Below are 16,312 nucleotides of genomic sequence, written 5' to 3'. Positions count from 1 at the left end.
CCCCCCCCCCCCCCCCCTTCGTTTTCCGCTCCGTTCTCTATTTCTGTCTCTTCATGTCTCGGCTTTTCATAGGCTGGAGATGTTTTGAACCTTAATAGTCAGCAAGCTGGAGACTAGCAGTAGCATCTTAGTGGTTCTTCATACTAAGCTAGTTTGAAATTCCTAGGAGTTCAATAATAAACAACAAAATAAGCCTAAAGCTTATAGTTTACATAAAGATTTCACGTACACACAATTTCATCTTCACATCTTTTGTCTCCCTTTTTCCACTTATGCAACCTCCCCCCCCAAAAAAAAATCTCAAAAGTGGTGTCTCCATTCCTCACTTCCCATCTTTTCTTCAACTCACCCAATTAGAGTTTGATCCTCACCCCTCCACTTATCAACTGTGACTTGCATTTTCCCCAATCCTATCTGACTTACAGAACATTGAAAGAGCCGCCTCCCTCCTTCTTGAAACAACTTTCTTCTTTTTGCTTCCATTTCTACCCATTTTCATCTGACCTCAATGGCTCCTCCTCAACCTCCTTTGCTGGATCCAAAGCCACTTCCATTTAAAAATGCTGGCGTAGGCCAAGGCTTTAGCCCTTAACCCTCAGCCCTCTTCTCTTCCCTGTTAACACTTTCTCCCAAGGAGATCTCTTCCAACTTCATGGCCTTAGAATTCAGCTCTATGCTAACGCCCAAGTTCTGACATCTCCCCAGATCTCCAGACATATATTCAAGTACCTACTAGACATTTCCATTTAGGTGTAAAATAGGCATCTCAGGCTTAAGATGTTTAACATTTGTTCCACCCCCCCAAAAAAAACCTCACCTATCCTTTTCTCAGCCTATCCCATCTCAGTAAATGTCACATCATCCACTCAGTTGTTCAAACCTATAAGTTGTCTTTCAGTACTTTCCCTTATCCCCACCCACTCCCAGAACAAATTCTACCAGTTCCAAAGTACACCTTGAATCGGACCACTGCCACCACTGTAGTCCAACCCACTGTTATTTCTTGCCTAAAGCACTGCAGTCAATTCCTAACATACTTCTCCTCTTGAATAGCTTCCTACCTCTTCCCAGTATAATCCATTCCCTATGAGAAACCAGTGATATTCTTTAAGCACCATGGTAGAAGTTTATATACCACATATACTTGGTATCCCTTCCCATGGGGCCTCTCCCTGCAGAAGAGTATACATCTCAGCTCTGAAGAATCCAGCTTGGCCATGTGACTTGCTTTGGCTATGAAACAAGGAAAAAAGTGACACATCATTTCCAAGAGTAAGTTTTAAAAGGCAGGCTGGTTTACCAAGTTCTCTCTTCCCCTATCTAGTGATGTCCAGCCGAAGGGTGCCCTGTCACCATGGGTTCTTTGGTGAAGAGTACCTGGAACAGAACCATGGGCAAGCCATAATGGACATGTAGGATGATTAAGAAACAGGGCTTCCCTGGTGGCGCAGTGGTTAAGAATCCACCTGCCAACGCAGGGGACACGGGTTCCAGCCCTAGTCCGGGAAGATCCCACATGCCATGGAGCAATTAAGCCCATGCGCCACAACTACTGAGCCTGTGCTCTAGAGCCGCAAGCCACAACTACTGAGCCCGTGAGCCAAAACTACTGAAGTCCACGCTCCTAGAGCCTGTGCTCCACAAGAGAAGCCACTGCAATGAGAAGCCCGCGCACCACAACTAAGAGTAGCCCCCGCTCGCCGCAACTAGAGAAAAGCCTGCACACAGCAACGAAGACTCAACGTAGCCAGAAATAAAATTAATTAAAAAAAAAAGCCATTCACCTTAAAAAAAAATAAACCTTTGTTGTTGTAACCTACTGAGATTTGGGCATCATTTGTTACCATATCAGAATCTAGCTCAAGATTGTCAAAGTGTGGTTCAGCCCTTTCAGAAGGTTCCATGAGGTTGAAACTTTTTACAGTGATATTAACATCATTACCCATTTTTTTTCAATGACGATAAATGCATTTCATCATTTATTTAAGGTTTAAGCCCTCGCACTAGATTTTTTAATTAATTAATTTATTTTTGCTGTGTTGGATCTTCATTTCTGTGTGAGGGCTTTCTCTAGTTGTGGCAAGCGGGGGCCGCTCTTCATCGTGGTGCGCGGGCCTCTCACTATCGCGGCCTCTCTTTTTGCGGAGCACAGGCTCCAGACACGCAGGCTTAGTAGTTGTGGCTCACAGGCCTAGCTGCTCTGCGGCATGTGGGATCTTCCTGGACCAGGGCTCGAACCCGTGTCCCCTGCATTAGCAGGCAGATTCTCAACCACTGTGCCACCAGGGAAGCCCCCTCGCACTAGATTTTTACAAGCTGGTGAACACTGACAAATTATGTCTCCCACAGAACTATAAGCACATGTTCCTGGACAGTATAAATATATGGTTGAGCTAACGTTAATACACATCAACATATTATCAATTACATAATAAAACAAATTGTCAAGTATCCAAATATTAAGTTACACAGCTCAAAAGGCATATAAAGTATTAAATGTAAACCCACTTCTGTTTTTTATTTTTTTTTTTGCAAGAGAGGTTGGGAATCACACTTCAAACAAAATTAGGTTGGTAAACAACTTCAGATAAGTTTGAAAAATAATTACAAGAATTTCAGAAATTTTATGATTAAGAATTGTTTTAGCTACAATAACAAAGTATTTCTACCTTTTAAAAAATATTTACTAAGTTAAAGGGCATGTTCTATATGTCCTGCACAAGACAAAGGCAACATTTTACTAAAAGTACTTAATAGCCTCCTCCCATTCTTTCATCAGGCCCCCCATGTAAGTTGCACCCCAAAGTGCAAACATTAAAATTAAGGCTTTTTTGTCTGGAGACATTAAAAACATGTGCTTCCGTACAATGTAGATTTTCAAAATGGAGGTCTTCTATAACAGCACAAAATGGGATTTACAGAAAGACATTAGATAATCACTGTAAGACTTGGTTAATTAAAAAAAAAAAAAGGAGCAAATCTGATGTATACTGGTATGAATGTGGGAATTGTGAGCAAAGAAGCTTACAGGCCCTACTTTCTATGTTTGAAATGATGGAAGGAATAAACCACACAAGGTCCAGAGTGTTCATAGTTCCTGGGATTTTAGTCCTATATGATACAAAAAATGTATATACAAGTATTGTCCTGGGTATTTTGGCACCTAGTCTTCCTAAATTTCTTATATATTGATAAGATTCTGGCATGGAAACAGATTTAAAGACATGACTCAATACTGTATGATTTCAGGAAAGGTCAATTGGTACAAATGATAAGCACATTTTAAATGCTGAACAGCAAGAATCCTTTGCTAAGTGTCCAAGTAGGTTGATCATAACCCAAACATAGAGGTTGCAATTCTGCCAGGTTTCTGGCCTGGTAAAACTGCTTTTCAACACTCCTATGGAAGCTTCATCAGACTTCACCAAGCCAACGTGCTGGCTAACACGTATGACAAATTCCATCCAGTCTAGTTTCCACTTCCAAGCAATGGCATCAGGCACCCCAGTTTTACTGAAGGCAACAGTTGTTTCTATGACCACTGGAGTCTTTGAAGCACAGCCACATTTTAGGACGATATTTCTCCAAATACAAAAGTTGCTTGCTGTTAAAAGCTCCAAGCTGCTTTTGTCTTATGAACTGCACTGCATCTTCATATTTCATTCCACCTTCAATTAATGCTAGGGCGACAAGCACTGGAGCTCTCCCACGGCCTGCAACGCAATGAATGGCAATACAACAACCGGGGTCTTCACGGAACTTAATTTTCACAAGACTTAACCAATCATCAACAATCTGGTTAGATGGTGGTGTGCCATCATCAAAAGGCCAGTCGAGAACATGGATGCTTTCCTTCTCTGTGAGAGTAGTGTCATAAGTTGCTTCACATAGTCTTACTATTGTGGTAACTCCATACTTCTTAAGGTCCTCTATAAATTTGTTTAAGGTCACATTTGTTGGATTGTGTGTAATAAGAAATCTCATGTTCTTGTAAGTGACTTCCACAGGAGCTGCACGGATCATTTGAGCCATGCTAATTTAGTTAAAAAACACTCAATAGGGTTATGAAAGAATTTTAAAAATTGAATACAGAAATGATGCAAAGAAACTGAGTCGACTTCAATATACTCCACTTGAAATTCTCAGTGCTTTTGGGTATGAAATTGGGAGTAATGGGAAAGGAAATGAACCTCCTAACAAAAAGCAGCAATTCTTCAATCCAGTAATACTGAGGCAGTAGAAAGGAGGTACAATGCTCTGAGGATTTCAGTTCCATGCTTCCGTGTCCAAATTAACCACTTTTACGGGGGCTTCTTGGTGGAGTAGTAATGAATTTCTACAGTTCACTTGTCTGCACAGAGGTCATGCTGTGCCTGGCAGTAATCTCCACTGCCCTTCTGAAATTCCATAAATGGGTGACCAAGAAAACCACAGAACCTGTCTCCAGCCTGTTCTCTTGGCGTAAGTTTGGTTATCCCAAGAAAGGTCCACTCCTGTAGCTTCACTCTCAGGGCACCAAATGCTCATTACCCATTTTTGCTCTCTTTCTCTCATGAATGTTCAGTGGAGTATGCAGAGGCAAAAATGAGAATCCAACACTCTTCTGTTAAATCAGGTATTAAAGAGATTTGCAGAAATGTACAATAATGCCATTCTTCTAATTCTATTTCCATTAAAAATGCATCATCTATGTTAACACACAGAGGGCTTATTTTTATTTATTTAACAAATTATTTATTTATTTATTTATTTTTAGCTGCATTGGGTCTTCGTTGCTGCGCGCGGGCTTCTCATTGCAGTGGCTTCTCTTGTTGCGGAGCACGGGCTCTAGGCGCGCAGGCTTCAGTAGCTGTGGCACACAGGATCAGTGGTTGTGGCTCGAGGGCTCTGGAGTGCAGGCTCAATAGTTGTGGCACATGGGCTTAGTAACTCCGTGGCATGTGGGATCTTCCTGGACCAGGGCTCCAACCCGTGTCCACTGCATTGGCAGGCAGATTCTTAACGACTGTGCCACCAGGTAAGTCCCTTTTTTTTTTTTTTTTTTTTTTTTTTTTGTTTACCACGGCCCTTTTTGTGGCCTCTCCCGTTGCGGAGCACAGGCTCCGGATGCACAGGCTCAACGGCCATGGCTCACGGGCCCAGCCGCTCTGTGGCATGTGGGATCTTCCCGGACTGGGGCACGAACCCGTGTCCCCTGCATCGGCAGGCAGGCTCTCAACCACTACACCACCAGGGAAGCCCCATCTATTTAAAAAAAATTTTTTTTCACATCTTTATTGGAGTATAATTGCTTTACAATGTTGTGTTAGTTTCTGCTGTACAACAAAGTGAATCAGCTATATGTATATCCCCTCCCTCTTGAGCCTCCCTCCCACCCTCCCTATTCTATCTCAGAGGGCTTATTTTTAAATGAACAAACTAGTATTTTAAAATTTTGGTTTAATTCCTAAGATGGTAAATATCAAATATGATTTTATAAGAATATATATACACACAAATACATAAAATATATTTATTAGTATAAATTTAAAGATACCCACACTGTGGTAGCCGGTCTCCAAAATGGCCTGCATTGACTATCCTCGACTCCTGATAGCATGCCCACACCTGACAGGGCTATGTACCAACAGAGTATTGAGGAAATAATAATGTGTGGCTTCTGAGGCTAGGTCATAAAAGATATTTCAATATCTGTAGTGCTGTTTCTTAGATCACCTGATATGGGGGAAGCCAGCAGCCATGACATGAGGACATTCAAGTATGCCTGTGGAGAGGCTCGCATGGAGAGGAATGGAGGCTTCCTGCTAATAGCCGGCCCCAGCTTACCCATCCTGTGATTGAGCCATCTGGCAAGCAGATCCTTCAGCCTTAGTCTAGCTTTCAGATGACTGCAACCTCACAAGAGATCCCAAGTCATAAAATCCCAGCCAAGCTGCTCCCAAATTGCAGGCCCATAGAAACCCAGAGAAAATAAATGATTAGTGTTGTTTTAAGTCATTAAATTTTGGGGTGATTTGTAACACAGCAATAAATAACAAATACACACATAAGCAAAAAAGCTGTTTGGCATTGTCCATTTTTTTTTTTTTTTTTCTGTACGCGGGCCTCTCACTGTCGTGGCTTCTCCCATTGCGGAGCACAGGCTCCGGATGCACAGGCTCAGTGGCCATGGCTCACGGACCCAGCCGCTCCACGGCATATGGGATCTTCCCGGACTGGGGCACAAACCCATGTCCCCTGCATCGGCAGGCGGACTCTCAACCACTGAGCCACCAGGGAAGCCCTGGCATTCTCCATTTTAAAAAATGGAAAAGGGCCTAAAACCAGAACCTACCTTATCCTCACTGACAAAATCACATCATATTACCCTCCTTTTCAAAAACTCCGAGCGGCTTTCCCAGTTTGCTCCTCAGACCAAACCTCTCTGAGTCTTGAACAAGCCTAGGTCGTTCCTGCTTTAGGGCCTTTGCACTAACAGTTCCATTTCCCAGATCTTCTCTTTCCTTTTAGGCATCAGATCAAATCTCATTTTTTTTCCAGCTAGGACTTCTGAGACCACCCAACCTAACAGTAGCGCCCCCATTCCTTGCCAGTTACACCATTTCGGTTTATTTTCTTCACAGCACTTACCACTATCAGAAACTATCTAATTTGTTTTCTTGTTTGTGGTCTATATTTCCGCCCTAGAATGTAAGTCCATAGAACAAGGACCTTTTCTGTTTTACTCACTGCTATGTCCCCTAAGAATTTAGTAGGTTCTTTTATTAAATTTTTAAAAAAATTAATTTATGTTATTTTTGGCTGCATTGGGTCTTCTTTGCTGCACACGGGATATCTCTAGCTGCAGCGAGCAGGGGCTACTCTTTGCTGCGGTGCACAGGCTTCTCATTGCAGTGGCTTCTCTTGTTGCGGAGCATGGGCTCTAGGTGCACGGGCTTCAGTAGTTGTGGCACACGGACTCAGTAGTTGTGGCTCACGGGCTCTAGAGCACAGGCTCAGTAGTCGTGGTGCATGGGCTTAGTTGCTCCGCGACATGTGGGATCTTCTCAGACCAGGGCTCGAACCCGTGTCCCCTGCATTGGCAGGCAGATTCTTAACCATTGCGCCACCAGGGAAGCCCCATGAATTTAGTAGGTTCTTAATGAATATTTGTTGAATGAGTGAAAAAAAAAAGAATCTCTCTGATCTTCAGTTTTTTCATTTGTAAAGTGAAGATAATATCTACCAGGAAGTGAGGTTTTAAAGATTAAAGATGTGTTTAGCACAAAGTCTGTGAACAGAAAAAGGTAGCATTTACCACTCGGCAAATTTTTTTTTTTTTTTTTTTTGGGCCTCTCACTGTTGTGACCTCTCCCTTTGCGGAGCACAGGCTCCGGACGTGCAGGCTCAGCGGCCATGGCTCACGGGCCCAGCCGCTCCGCGGCATGTGGGATCTTCCTGGACCGGGGCATGAACCCGTGTCCCCTACATTGGCAGGCGGACTCTCAACCACTGCGCCACCAGGGAAGCCCCGGCAAAAATATTTTGAGATAATGATTCAAGTTGTTCTTTCTCATTGTTTTTCTTGATTCCTGAGAGGAAGTGCTTAGAAAAAAAAATCACCTTATATCATAGAACAAGGACTGATTTCCCAATATCTAAAAAACTTTAACAAATAGATCCAGAAAAGATCAACCACCGAATTGAAAATGGGTAAAGGAACATTCACAGAAAAGGAAATACAAAGAGCATTCAAATATGCTCAACCTCACTTAAAATAAGAGAAATGCAAATTACATCTATACTGAAATACCGTTTTTCACTTAACAGCCTGGCAAAGATCAATTTCACTAGATGTGCCAAACTGCCTTCCACTGGGGTTGCACCAGACTCCTATGTAAGGCAATTTGGCATTATCTAGCGAAATCACAAATGCACATATCTTTCCACCCAGCAATCCCATTTCTAGGAGTTATTCTACAGATACACTCAGACATATGGGATATGACTTATGTAATAAAGGTATCTACTGCAGCATTATGGTATCTAGCAGCTATATGGTGTTTGTCAGACAAATACCTATAAAATAGTGACACAGAAAAGGGCTGCACATATATATGTTTAATTATTTAATTTTACAAATACACATGGAGTCCTTACTATGATGTTCAAAGTGCTTTAAAAATAGTAATTAGGTTAAAAAATAGTAATTAGTTTAATCCTCATAATAATCCTTTGAGGTAGGTAGTAACTGCACCCATTTTATACATGGGAACACTGAGGTTAAAACCTGCTTGAGGTCACACAGCTAGAAGGTGTCAGTGCTGGGATTTGAACCCCAGCAGCCTGACTTCAGAGTCCATGCTCTTAACATTGCTCTCTGCTGCCTCTCAGTGTAGGGCAAAATGGAAAACTGATACAGTGATATTAAAATCTGACAGGATAGATTTCAAGAGATAAAGGATTATTAGGAATACAGGTGTCATTTCTTGACGATAAACAATTTGCCAGGGACGAAATAACCTGGTACTTATATGACTCTAACAACATCAAAATATTTAAGCCAGAAATACAAGGGAAGACTGTAAAATCTACAAATATACTGGACATTTTAAGATACTTTTCTCCAAAAAACAGATGATAGATGAAACAAAAATAAAAAGACATTAGCAACATATAAAAGATTCAATGACATAACTAACAAACATTAATATATAAATATTAGAAAATATGTTCAAGTACACATGGAACATTATAAAAATTGACATACTATGCCACTAAAGTATCAACCAATACCAAAAAATCGACATCATACAGAACACATCCTATGACCACAATATGATGAAGTCAGAAATCAATAACAAAAAGGTAAGTTTTTTGTTTGTTTGTTTGTTAAAGAATAAAACAAAATGCACTACTCTGGAATTTTAAAAAACACATTTCTAAATAATTCATGATAGGAGAATAAAACAATTACAGTGGAAATTGTAATATATCTAGAACTGCAACAATGAAAAACGATATATCAAAAGCTGCGAGATTCCTTTTAAAAAGTTGTAAAATTCAGCTAAGTAACCAGAGAGAAGTGTATGACCTTAAATGTATACGCTATATTAGAAAATAAGACAGACTGAAAATGAATCAGCTAAGTGTTCACCTTGAGAGGTCAGAAAATGAAGAGTACACCCAAAGATTACAGATGGTCAGAAATAATAAAGGATAGAAATTAATGAAATTAAGAAAAATTAATGAAATTAATGAAAAAATTAAGAAAAAAGAAAAAGTAGACTCCTACAAATTAGCACGGCAAAGACAAACAAATGATCCAATAGAAAAACCCACAAGGGATATAAACAGGCAATTCAAAGATGAGGAAATTTTTTTTTTTTTTACTTTTTTCACTCAGAGTGTTTTTTATTTGCACTTCTTTTATGGCTAATGATGTTGAACACCTTGTTATGTGCTTATTTGCCACTTGTGTATCTTATTTGGTAAAATATCTTCATGTCTTTTGCTCATTTTCTTTTTTTTTTTTTTGTATCTTTATTGGAGTATAACTGCTTTACAATGTTGTGTTAGTTTCTGCTGTACAACAATGTAAATCAGCTGGGACTTCCCTGGTGGCGCAGTGGTTAAGAATACGCCTGCCAACGTGGGGGACACGGGTTTGATCCCTGGTCTGGGAAGACCCCACATGCCGCGGAGCAACTAAGCCCGTGTGCCACAACTACTGAGCTCGTGAGCCACAACTACTGAAGCCTGAGCGCCTAGAGCCCGTAGTCCACAACAAGAGAAGCCACTGCAGTGAGAAGCCCGTGCACCGCAAGGAAGAGTAGCCCCTGCCCGCTGCAACTAGAGAAAGCCTGTGCGCAACAATGAAGACCCAACACAGGCATAAATAAATAAATAAAAATTAACAAACAAAAAAGCAAAGTAAATCAGCTATATGTATATATACATCCCTATATCCCCTCCCTCTTGAGCCTCCCTCCCACCTTCCCTATCCCACCCCTCTAGATTGTCACAAAGCATCAAGCTGATAAAAGATGAGGAAATTTTAATGGCTGATAAATGTATTAAAAGTGCTCAGACTCACTAGTAGTTAAATGCAAATTAAACTAGTAATGCAAGTTAAATTAGATGCTCTTTCACACCCCTTTGACTGGCAAAAATTAAAGTATATTAAAAGCAAGTTTTAGTAAAAACGTGAAGGCAAGGGTGGGAATGCAAACTGGGACAAGCCCTTGGGAGAGCAATATGGTGATATCCACAAGGTTTATGCCCTTCAACTCAGCAATTCTGTTTCTAGGTATATCCTGGTCTCCAAAGAGAGATGTGCACCCCTCGGACACAAGATAATCACAGAGGTGCCAAAAGGAAGCATTAGTATTTAAATATATTTTTTTATCCAAAAGAAAAACAAGTAAGTTTTACTAATCTTTAGGAAACTGACTGATGCTGGCACCCTCCCTGTGCTCTTGTCAGAGATCCTGGGTTATGAAGTAAAGCAAGTGAGTTATATGGGTAAAGGGTAAGGGAGCTGCATATTTGGAGGGGTTGTCTGTGTTTTCTTTTCAGGGTTTGGCGACGTGTTTTTCACTGTTCTCCACAGTTTACACATCCCCAGATAAATGGAATTACAGATTATGCTATTTGGATTTTCCTAGCCCCCAAAAGTGAACAAGAGGCTTAACAAGATTCCTCCAAAGAAGCAAGATTAAGATTACAAATAATCCTAATGACTCACACACAAGTGTGAGTACAAACTCTCAGGTTCAATGAGAGAGTCAGCTGATCAATGGGTGAGAAAATCACTGAAGTTCAAGAGAAACTCTTGCCAGTAATGAATCCTTAACACTACTGAACTGTACATTTAAAAGATGGTAAATTTTATATTATGGGCATTTTGCCACAATTAAAATTTTAAAAAAATAATTAGTGGGAAAGTAATGAAGCATATTCAGCTACATTATTTTCACTAAAGATTTTTTTTTTTAATATTTACTTATTTATTTGGCTGCACCAGGTCTTAGTTGCAGCATGCAGGATCTAGTTCCCTGACCAGGGATCAAACCCGGGCCCGCTGTATTGGGAGCGTGGAGCCTTACTCACTGGACCACCAGGGAAGTCCCTCACTAATGATTTTTGTACTACAAATAAATAAATATTTGTAATATATTACTTCCTTCTCTTTTCAATTGCCCTTTTTACAGTTATCTTTTTGTATATCTTATGATGGACATACTAATTTGGAATAGTGGTTCACATATGTAATTCATAAATAAATACATATTCATATTTTAGGAGTGCACAGCAAAAATATTTTTCCTGCTAAGAGGATGTGGCAAAAATATGTTTGATGCTTGCTGGCCTAGAGAAACTTTTCCACAGGTGGTCAAGGAGACATGAAAAGGAATGTGACTTGAAGCACTGTTTGAAGAACTGGGAAATAATCTAAATGTCCATCAGTGGAGAAATGGATCAGCTGGGCTATATTCAAGCACTGGAATACTATACAGTGCTTTAAATGAATGAATAAGAGCTACATGTATCAACATGGGTAAATATTTTCAAGATCTTAAGTGAAAAAAGCATACTGAAGAATGAAAAGTCTAACATGCAAAACAATGTGATATATTGTTTATGGATACATACATATGGATACATACCCACACATGTTATAATATGTATTACATATGTAGTAATATGTACTATGTTTAAAAACATTCAAGAGGAGGACAAATACCAAATTCAGGAATAGAGGTTACCTCTTGGTAGGGAAGGAAGCTAAGGAGATTGGAGGCATTATTTCTTTAAAACAAAAAGATGGGGCTTCCCTGGTGGCACAGTGGTTAAGAATCTGCCTGCCAATGCAGGGGACACAGGTTCAATCTCTGGTCCGGGAAGATCCCACATGCCGCGGAGCAGCTAAGCCCATGTGCCACAACTATTAAGCTTGCCCTCTAGAATCCGCGAGCCACAACTACTGAGCCCTCGTGCCACAACTACTGAAGCCCTCACGCCTGGAGCCCGTGCTCCGCAACAAGAGGAGCCACCGCAATGCGAAGCCCGTGCACCACAATCAAGAGGAGTGCCCACTCGCCGCAACTAGAGAAAGCCCACGTGCAGCAACAAAGACCCAATGCAGCCAAAAATAAAATCAATATTTTAAAAAGATGCAAGGTAAATTAATATAACAAACAGCTCATACTTTTAAAACAAGATGTTTTAAAACTAGTCTCCCTGAGTTCTCCTCCTCAGCGACGACCCTCTTCACATTCCCTTGTGTATCTTTCCAGAGATATTTTATGCACATGCCAGGTCAGATACGTGTGTGTATTTCTCCCCATCCCTCCAACTTTTTAAACACAAATGGTAGCAAACATTACATACTGTTCTGAGCCTCACTTTTTTCTTTAACAATGTATCTTGAATTTTGTTACACGTCACTACGTAAAGAGCTTCTTCCACTTTTACGGCTGCACAATACTTCCTTCTGTGGCTTTTTTGAGTCAGTCTCCTATAGACAGAATGTAGACTATTCCTGTCTTTTCACTACAATTAGCGTCACTGCAATGAATATCCTTATAAATATGTCATTCTGCACACATGCATGTATTATAATAAATTCCCAGAAGGATAAATGCTGGCTCTTTTCAAATTGCCCTCCAACAAGACTGTACCGATTTACTTTCTGCAGAAACATTTTCCAGTGCCTGTTACCCAATGTCAGATCAACACAGTATTATCAGACTTTTAAATCTGAGAAGAAAACATGTTATCTCATTGCAAGTTTAATTTGCATATTTTAAAAGTTATAAATGACTTTTTTTTTTTACAGTGTAAAAAGCCATCTTGATTTTTTCTGTAAGCTTTCTGTCATTTGTCCAGTGGTATGAATTGGTTTTTTGAACTATGAGCTATAACTTTTGTAATAAAATAGCCAATGAGGATTTTGTAAAATGCAGGGTCTGTAGAGCCTTCACTCAGTTTTGTAAGAAGTTTCTAGGATGTCTTCAAAAAGCCTTTGTGCACTGTACCAATATCGATTTCCTGATTTTGATATTATACTATAGCTATGTAAGATGTTACCATTGGGGGAAACTGAGTGAAGGTACACAGGTCTCTATGTACTACTTTTGCAACTCCCTGTGAGTCTGTAATTATTTCAAAGCGAAAACTTAAAAAGGAACAAAATTTTGTACTCCTTTTTCTTTTTTTAATATTTATTTATTTGGTTGCACCTGGTCTTAGTTGCGGCATGTGGGCTCCTTAGTTGCAGCATGTGGGCTCCTTAGTTGCAGCATGCATGTGGGATTTGGTTCCCTGGCCAGGGATTGAACCCCGGTCCCCTGCAATGGGAGCTTGGAGTCTTACCCACCGTGCCACCAGGGAAGTCCCCTGTGCTCCTTTTCTGATCGTGGGGGCTCTGACATCAAACTATGATCCTTGAGTCACGATGGCTCCCAAGTCTGTTAACCAACAAACCCCACCTGCAAGACAGCCACTGGGTTAGAAAGTACATCTGAGGATCTGAAATAGGGGCAAGCCTTTGGGGGCTGACTCTGGCCTCTGACTCCATTGTCACATTCTAACTCAGGGAGCACACAGAAGCCATGGGGCTAATAGTCACAGTATCCTGTATTTCTACTGAGCTTTACAATGTTCCATGTTCATTCATTTACATTATCCCAACGATAATAAGGGTAGAGGATTCTCTCAGGAGGTGCTCTGCCAGGTATATAAGACCCTTCCTTTCCTTTCGTTGTCATCCCGTGAAAATCTTCAATCTGAACTCTGCTGCTCAAGCCACCCATGATTCTCTGGAGGGCCCACACAGTGCCATGCATCTGGGTCTGCTCCCTTTCTCTTCTAGTCTTTCTGCCTAAAGAACTCTCATTTGTTCTTCAAAAAAGTGAAAGTATCACCTCCACCAGAAGCCTTCCTAGATCTCCCATTTCCAGTTTCCAACTCCAATCCAACAGGCAATGTTAACCTAATCTTCTTCCAGGCAACCTACTGCAATCTCCACTAGATATTGAAACACTTATCTCACTGTATTGTCATGATTAAACATGTCTGTTTCCACTGAAGACCCTTTGAAGGGAGAGCTTTTGTGACATTTATCTTTATATTTCAGTGCCTAGCAGCAATGCCAATAAATATTTAGTGAATGAAACAGTCAGGCCAGTGACCTGCCAGCCCCCTTTGCAGTTCAGGGAAAGCTAACCCGGGTTCTTGGGTAATTCATTTCAGCCCAGAGCCAGGTGTTTTGAGAGCCATCTGAGGCTCCACCTGCTGTGCAGGCGCACTTGCCTCTGGTTGGGCTCCCTGTAACTGTGTGACTCTGTGTTTCATTTTCCTTATCTTTACTATGTGGACAATAAAAGCATCTCCTCACACGGTTGTTGGGAGGATTAAAGAAATAATGTATCAAAAGCTCTTAGATAATGCTTGACAATGGGTAAAGAAGGCTCCTCGGAGTTATTTCTGTGTAAGTGTTGACTGAGTGAATGAAAGAAATGACTCGAGGTTGCCTGTTCATTTATTGAGCACCCACTATGTGTCCGGTAGCGCGTTAAGCGCAGCGTGGTAAATGCAGAAAAGCAACCGCAGCACACTGGAGTGGTCTTAACACAGACTGCAAGGAATCAGGGAAGGTTTTCTGGAGCTTGAGTTTTCATACGGGAGGAGCATGGAAAGGTGCAGGTGGTAGCAGCTGACAGAGACAGTGGGCATTCCGGACAGAGCCAGCTGTTTCCTCCTTGAAAGCTGTGTGGGAGTGGGTGGCTTAGCTTCCCACGAGTGGCGTGAAAGGGCGGCTTGGTGAGGCCGGTCGAGGCGCTAGAATCGAAGGTGAGTTCCAGTCCCGTTTAGTTATTAGCCGCGTGACTTTGGTCAAGTCACTGAACCCCTCCGAACTTCCCCAACTGTAAATAAAAGAGTCGGTTAAGACTACTCACCAGCCAGGATTCCTGAGAGAACACATGACCGTGCGTAAACCAAGACGCGCTCTACTTAGAAGGTACAAAACGCCCCGGCAGGTCACTACGGGTCGTCTAAGTTCCACGCCCCGCGCGCTGGGGCGTGGACTTCGCTTCTGAGCATGCGCAGTGAGCCCGTGGCGCGGCCCGTCAGGCGCTGCGGTAGGCGCCCTGGGGGCTGGCAGGACCCTGGCCCCAAGATGGCGGCGCCCAGCGCGGTGGCCGCTGCTACCTCCGGCGAGAGCGATGGAGGGGGCAGCGGCTTTGAATCGTGGCTAGACGGACGGTTGGAGGCGCTGGGAGTGGACCGAGCCGTTTACGGTGCCTACATCCTGGGTGTCCTTCAGGAGGAGGAGGAAGAGGAGAAGCTGGACGCTCTGCAGGGTATCCTCTCTGCTTTCCTGGTGAGAAGCCCGGACACATTCCTTTAGCCTCTCTGCCGGCCCCTGTCAGTACTTCATATCCCCTTTCCCCTACTTGGTGTCCCAGAGGATTAGTGGTCTCAACCTGGGAGAGGAATACTTTTCTGAGCCCTGGGCCTGGGGGAAAGGGGGTTGCTCCCCATCCAGGGTTTTGGGAGCCGGAAGGTTGCAGGTGCATAGAGAGGAAAGGCTTTACCTTATTCTTGAGGACAAGGCCCTCTCAGATGCCTGTGGATGAGCTGGGTGAGTATTCTTCCAAAGGCGTTGAAATGTCTAAATGAGTTTTATCATAAACGTCTAACAACCAATTTCATTCCCAACCGCTGACAGTGTTCAGAGGGGGGAATTAAGTGTTCTGAGATGTCTGTGCCCTTTAAGAGGCAGTGCCCCTGACAAAAGCCTGCAGGAGGTACCCTCTGGGTTTCCTGTTTTGGAGGTAGGAGTCCAAAAACGGTCAGTTTAGGTGGTAGAGGTCTTTTCACGCCTAGGCAGAACGGAAACAAATTTTGTGCTTGATCCTTTACTGTATTTAGAAATGCAGTAATCATTGGGGGGAGTAGGTTGGGGAGTAAGAGAGATCAGAGTTTTAAAGAAGAGAGATAAACTTGATACTTAGCCTTTTAGAAGCAGATTCAAGAATTCAGAAATTGTGCTTTAAACTGTATTTAAGTAGTAAGTCACCAAGATGTCCACTTTTCCAACCTGATCATTTCTCCTGCCCTCATCTCTACCTACACTTACTTGGTGGAAGTGCAGTTCATTGACTGGTCACGTGGTTAAAACATAACACTGGTGCAGCTGTCCCAGGGCCTCCTGGCGAGGGCCCCCTTTTAGTTCCAGAGCCTGCTCTGGTGAGATTGACCTATAAAGGGGAAAGCCTTAACACAGCTTGTGATGCAACTCATAAGTTCAGTGGAAAGGGAAAGA

General features: G+C 42.1%; 3 protein-coding genes across 6 annotated transcripts in view; 1 reads left to right on the top strand and 2 right to left on the bottom strand.

Annotated features, from left to right (window-relative positions):
• The window catches only part of DBF4B (DBF4B-CDC7 kinase regulatory subunit), a 27,961-nt gene extending 27,562 nt beyond the window's left edge, over positions 1-399 (bottom strand). Inside the window, 1 exon segment of the mRNA XM_007472050.1 lies at positions 372-399. Coding sequence (XP_007472112.1) covers positions 372-399 — 28 coding nt within the window.
• Positions 400-3,510: 3,111 nt separating this feature from the next.
• Positions 3,511-4,032, bottom strand: LOC103077632 (protein tyrosine phosphatase type IVA 1-like). Of its 3 annotated transcripts, none has more exons than XM_007455125.1 (2): positions 3,697-4,032; positions 3,511-3,621 (listed from the first exon to the last, which is right to left on the bottom strand). In XM_007455125.1, the coding sequence occupies exons 1-2, from the start codon at positions 4,030-4,032 to the stop codon at positions 3,511-3,513; spliced, it is 447 nt and encodes a 148-aa protein (XP_007455187.1). The 3 variants fall into 3 exon arrangements, with proteins under 3 accessions (XP_007455187.1, XP_007455188.1, XP_007455186.1); XM_007455126.1 differs by having other exon boundaries at positions 3,511-3,847; positions 3,917-4,023; XM_007455124.1 differs by having other exon boundaries at positions 3,511-4,032.
• An 11,131-nt stretch (positions 4,033-15,163) lies between these two features.
• CCDC43 (coiled-coil domain containing 43) overlaps positions 15,164-16,312 on the top strand; it is an 8,831-nt gene continuing 7,682 nt past the window's right edge. For both annotated transcript variants that reach the window (XM_007455122.1, XM_007455123.1), the window contains exon 1: positions 15,164-15,367. In XM_007455122.1, coding sequence (XP_007455184.1) covers positions 15,164-15,367 — 204 coding nt within the window. The remainder of the gene's footprint in view (positions 15,368-16,312) is intronic.

This window comes from Lipotes vexillifer, unplaced genomic scaffold (genome assembly GCF_000442215.2).
Source record: "Lipotes vexillifer unplaced genomic scaffold, Lipotes_vexillifer_v1.1 scaffold1639, whole genome shotgun sequence".
NCBI lineage: Eukaryota > Metazoa > Chordata > Mammalia > Artiodactyla > Lipotidae > Lipotes > Lipotes vexillifer.
This window is presented reverse-complemented; position numbering and strand designations above follow the sequence as displayed.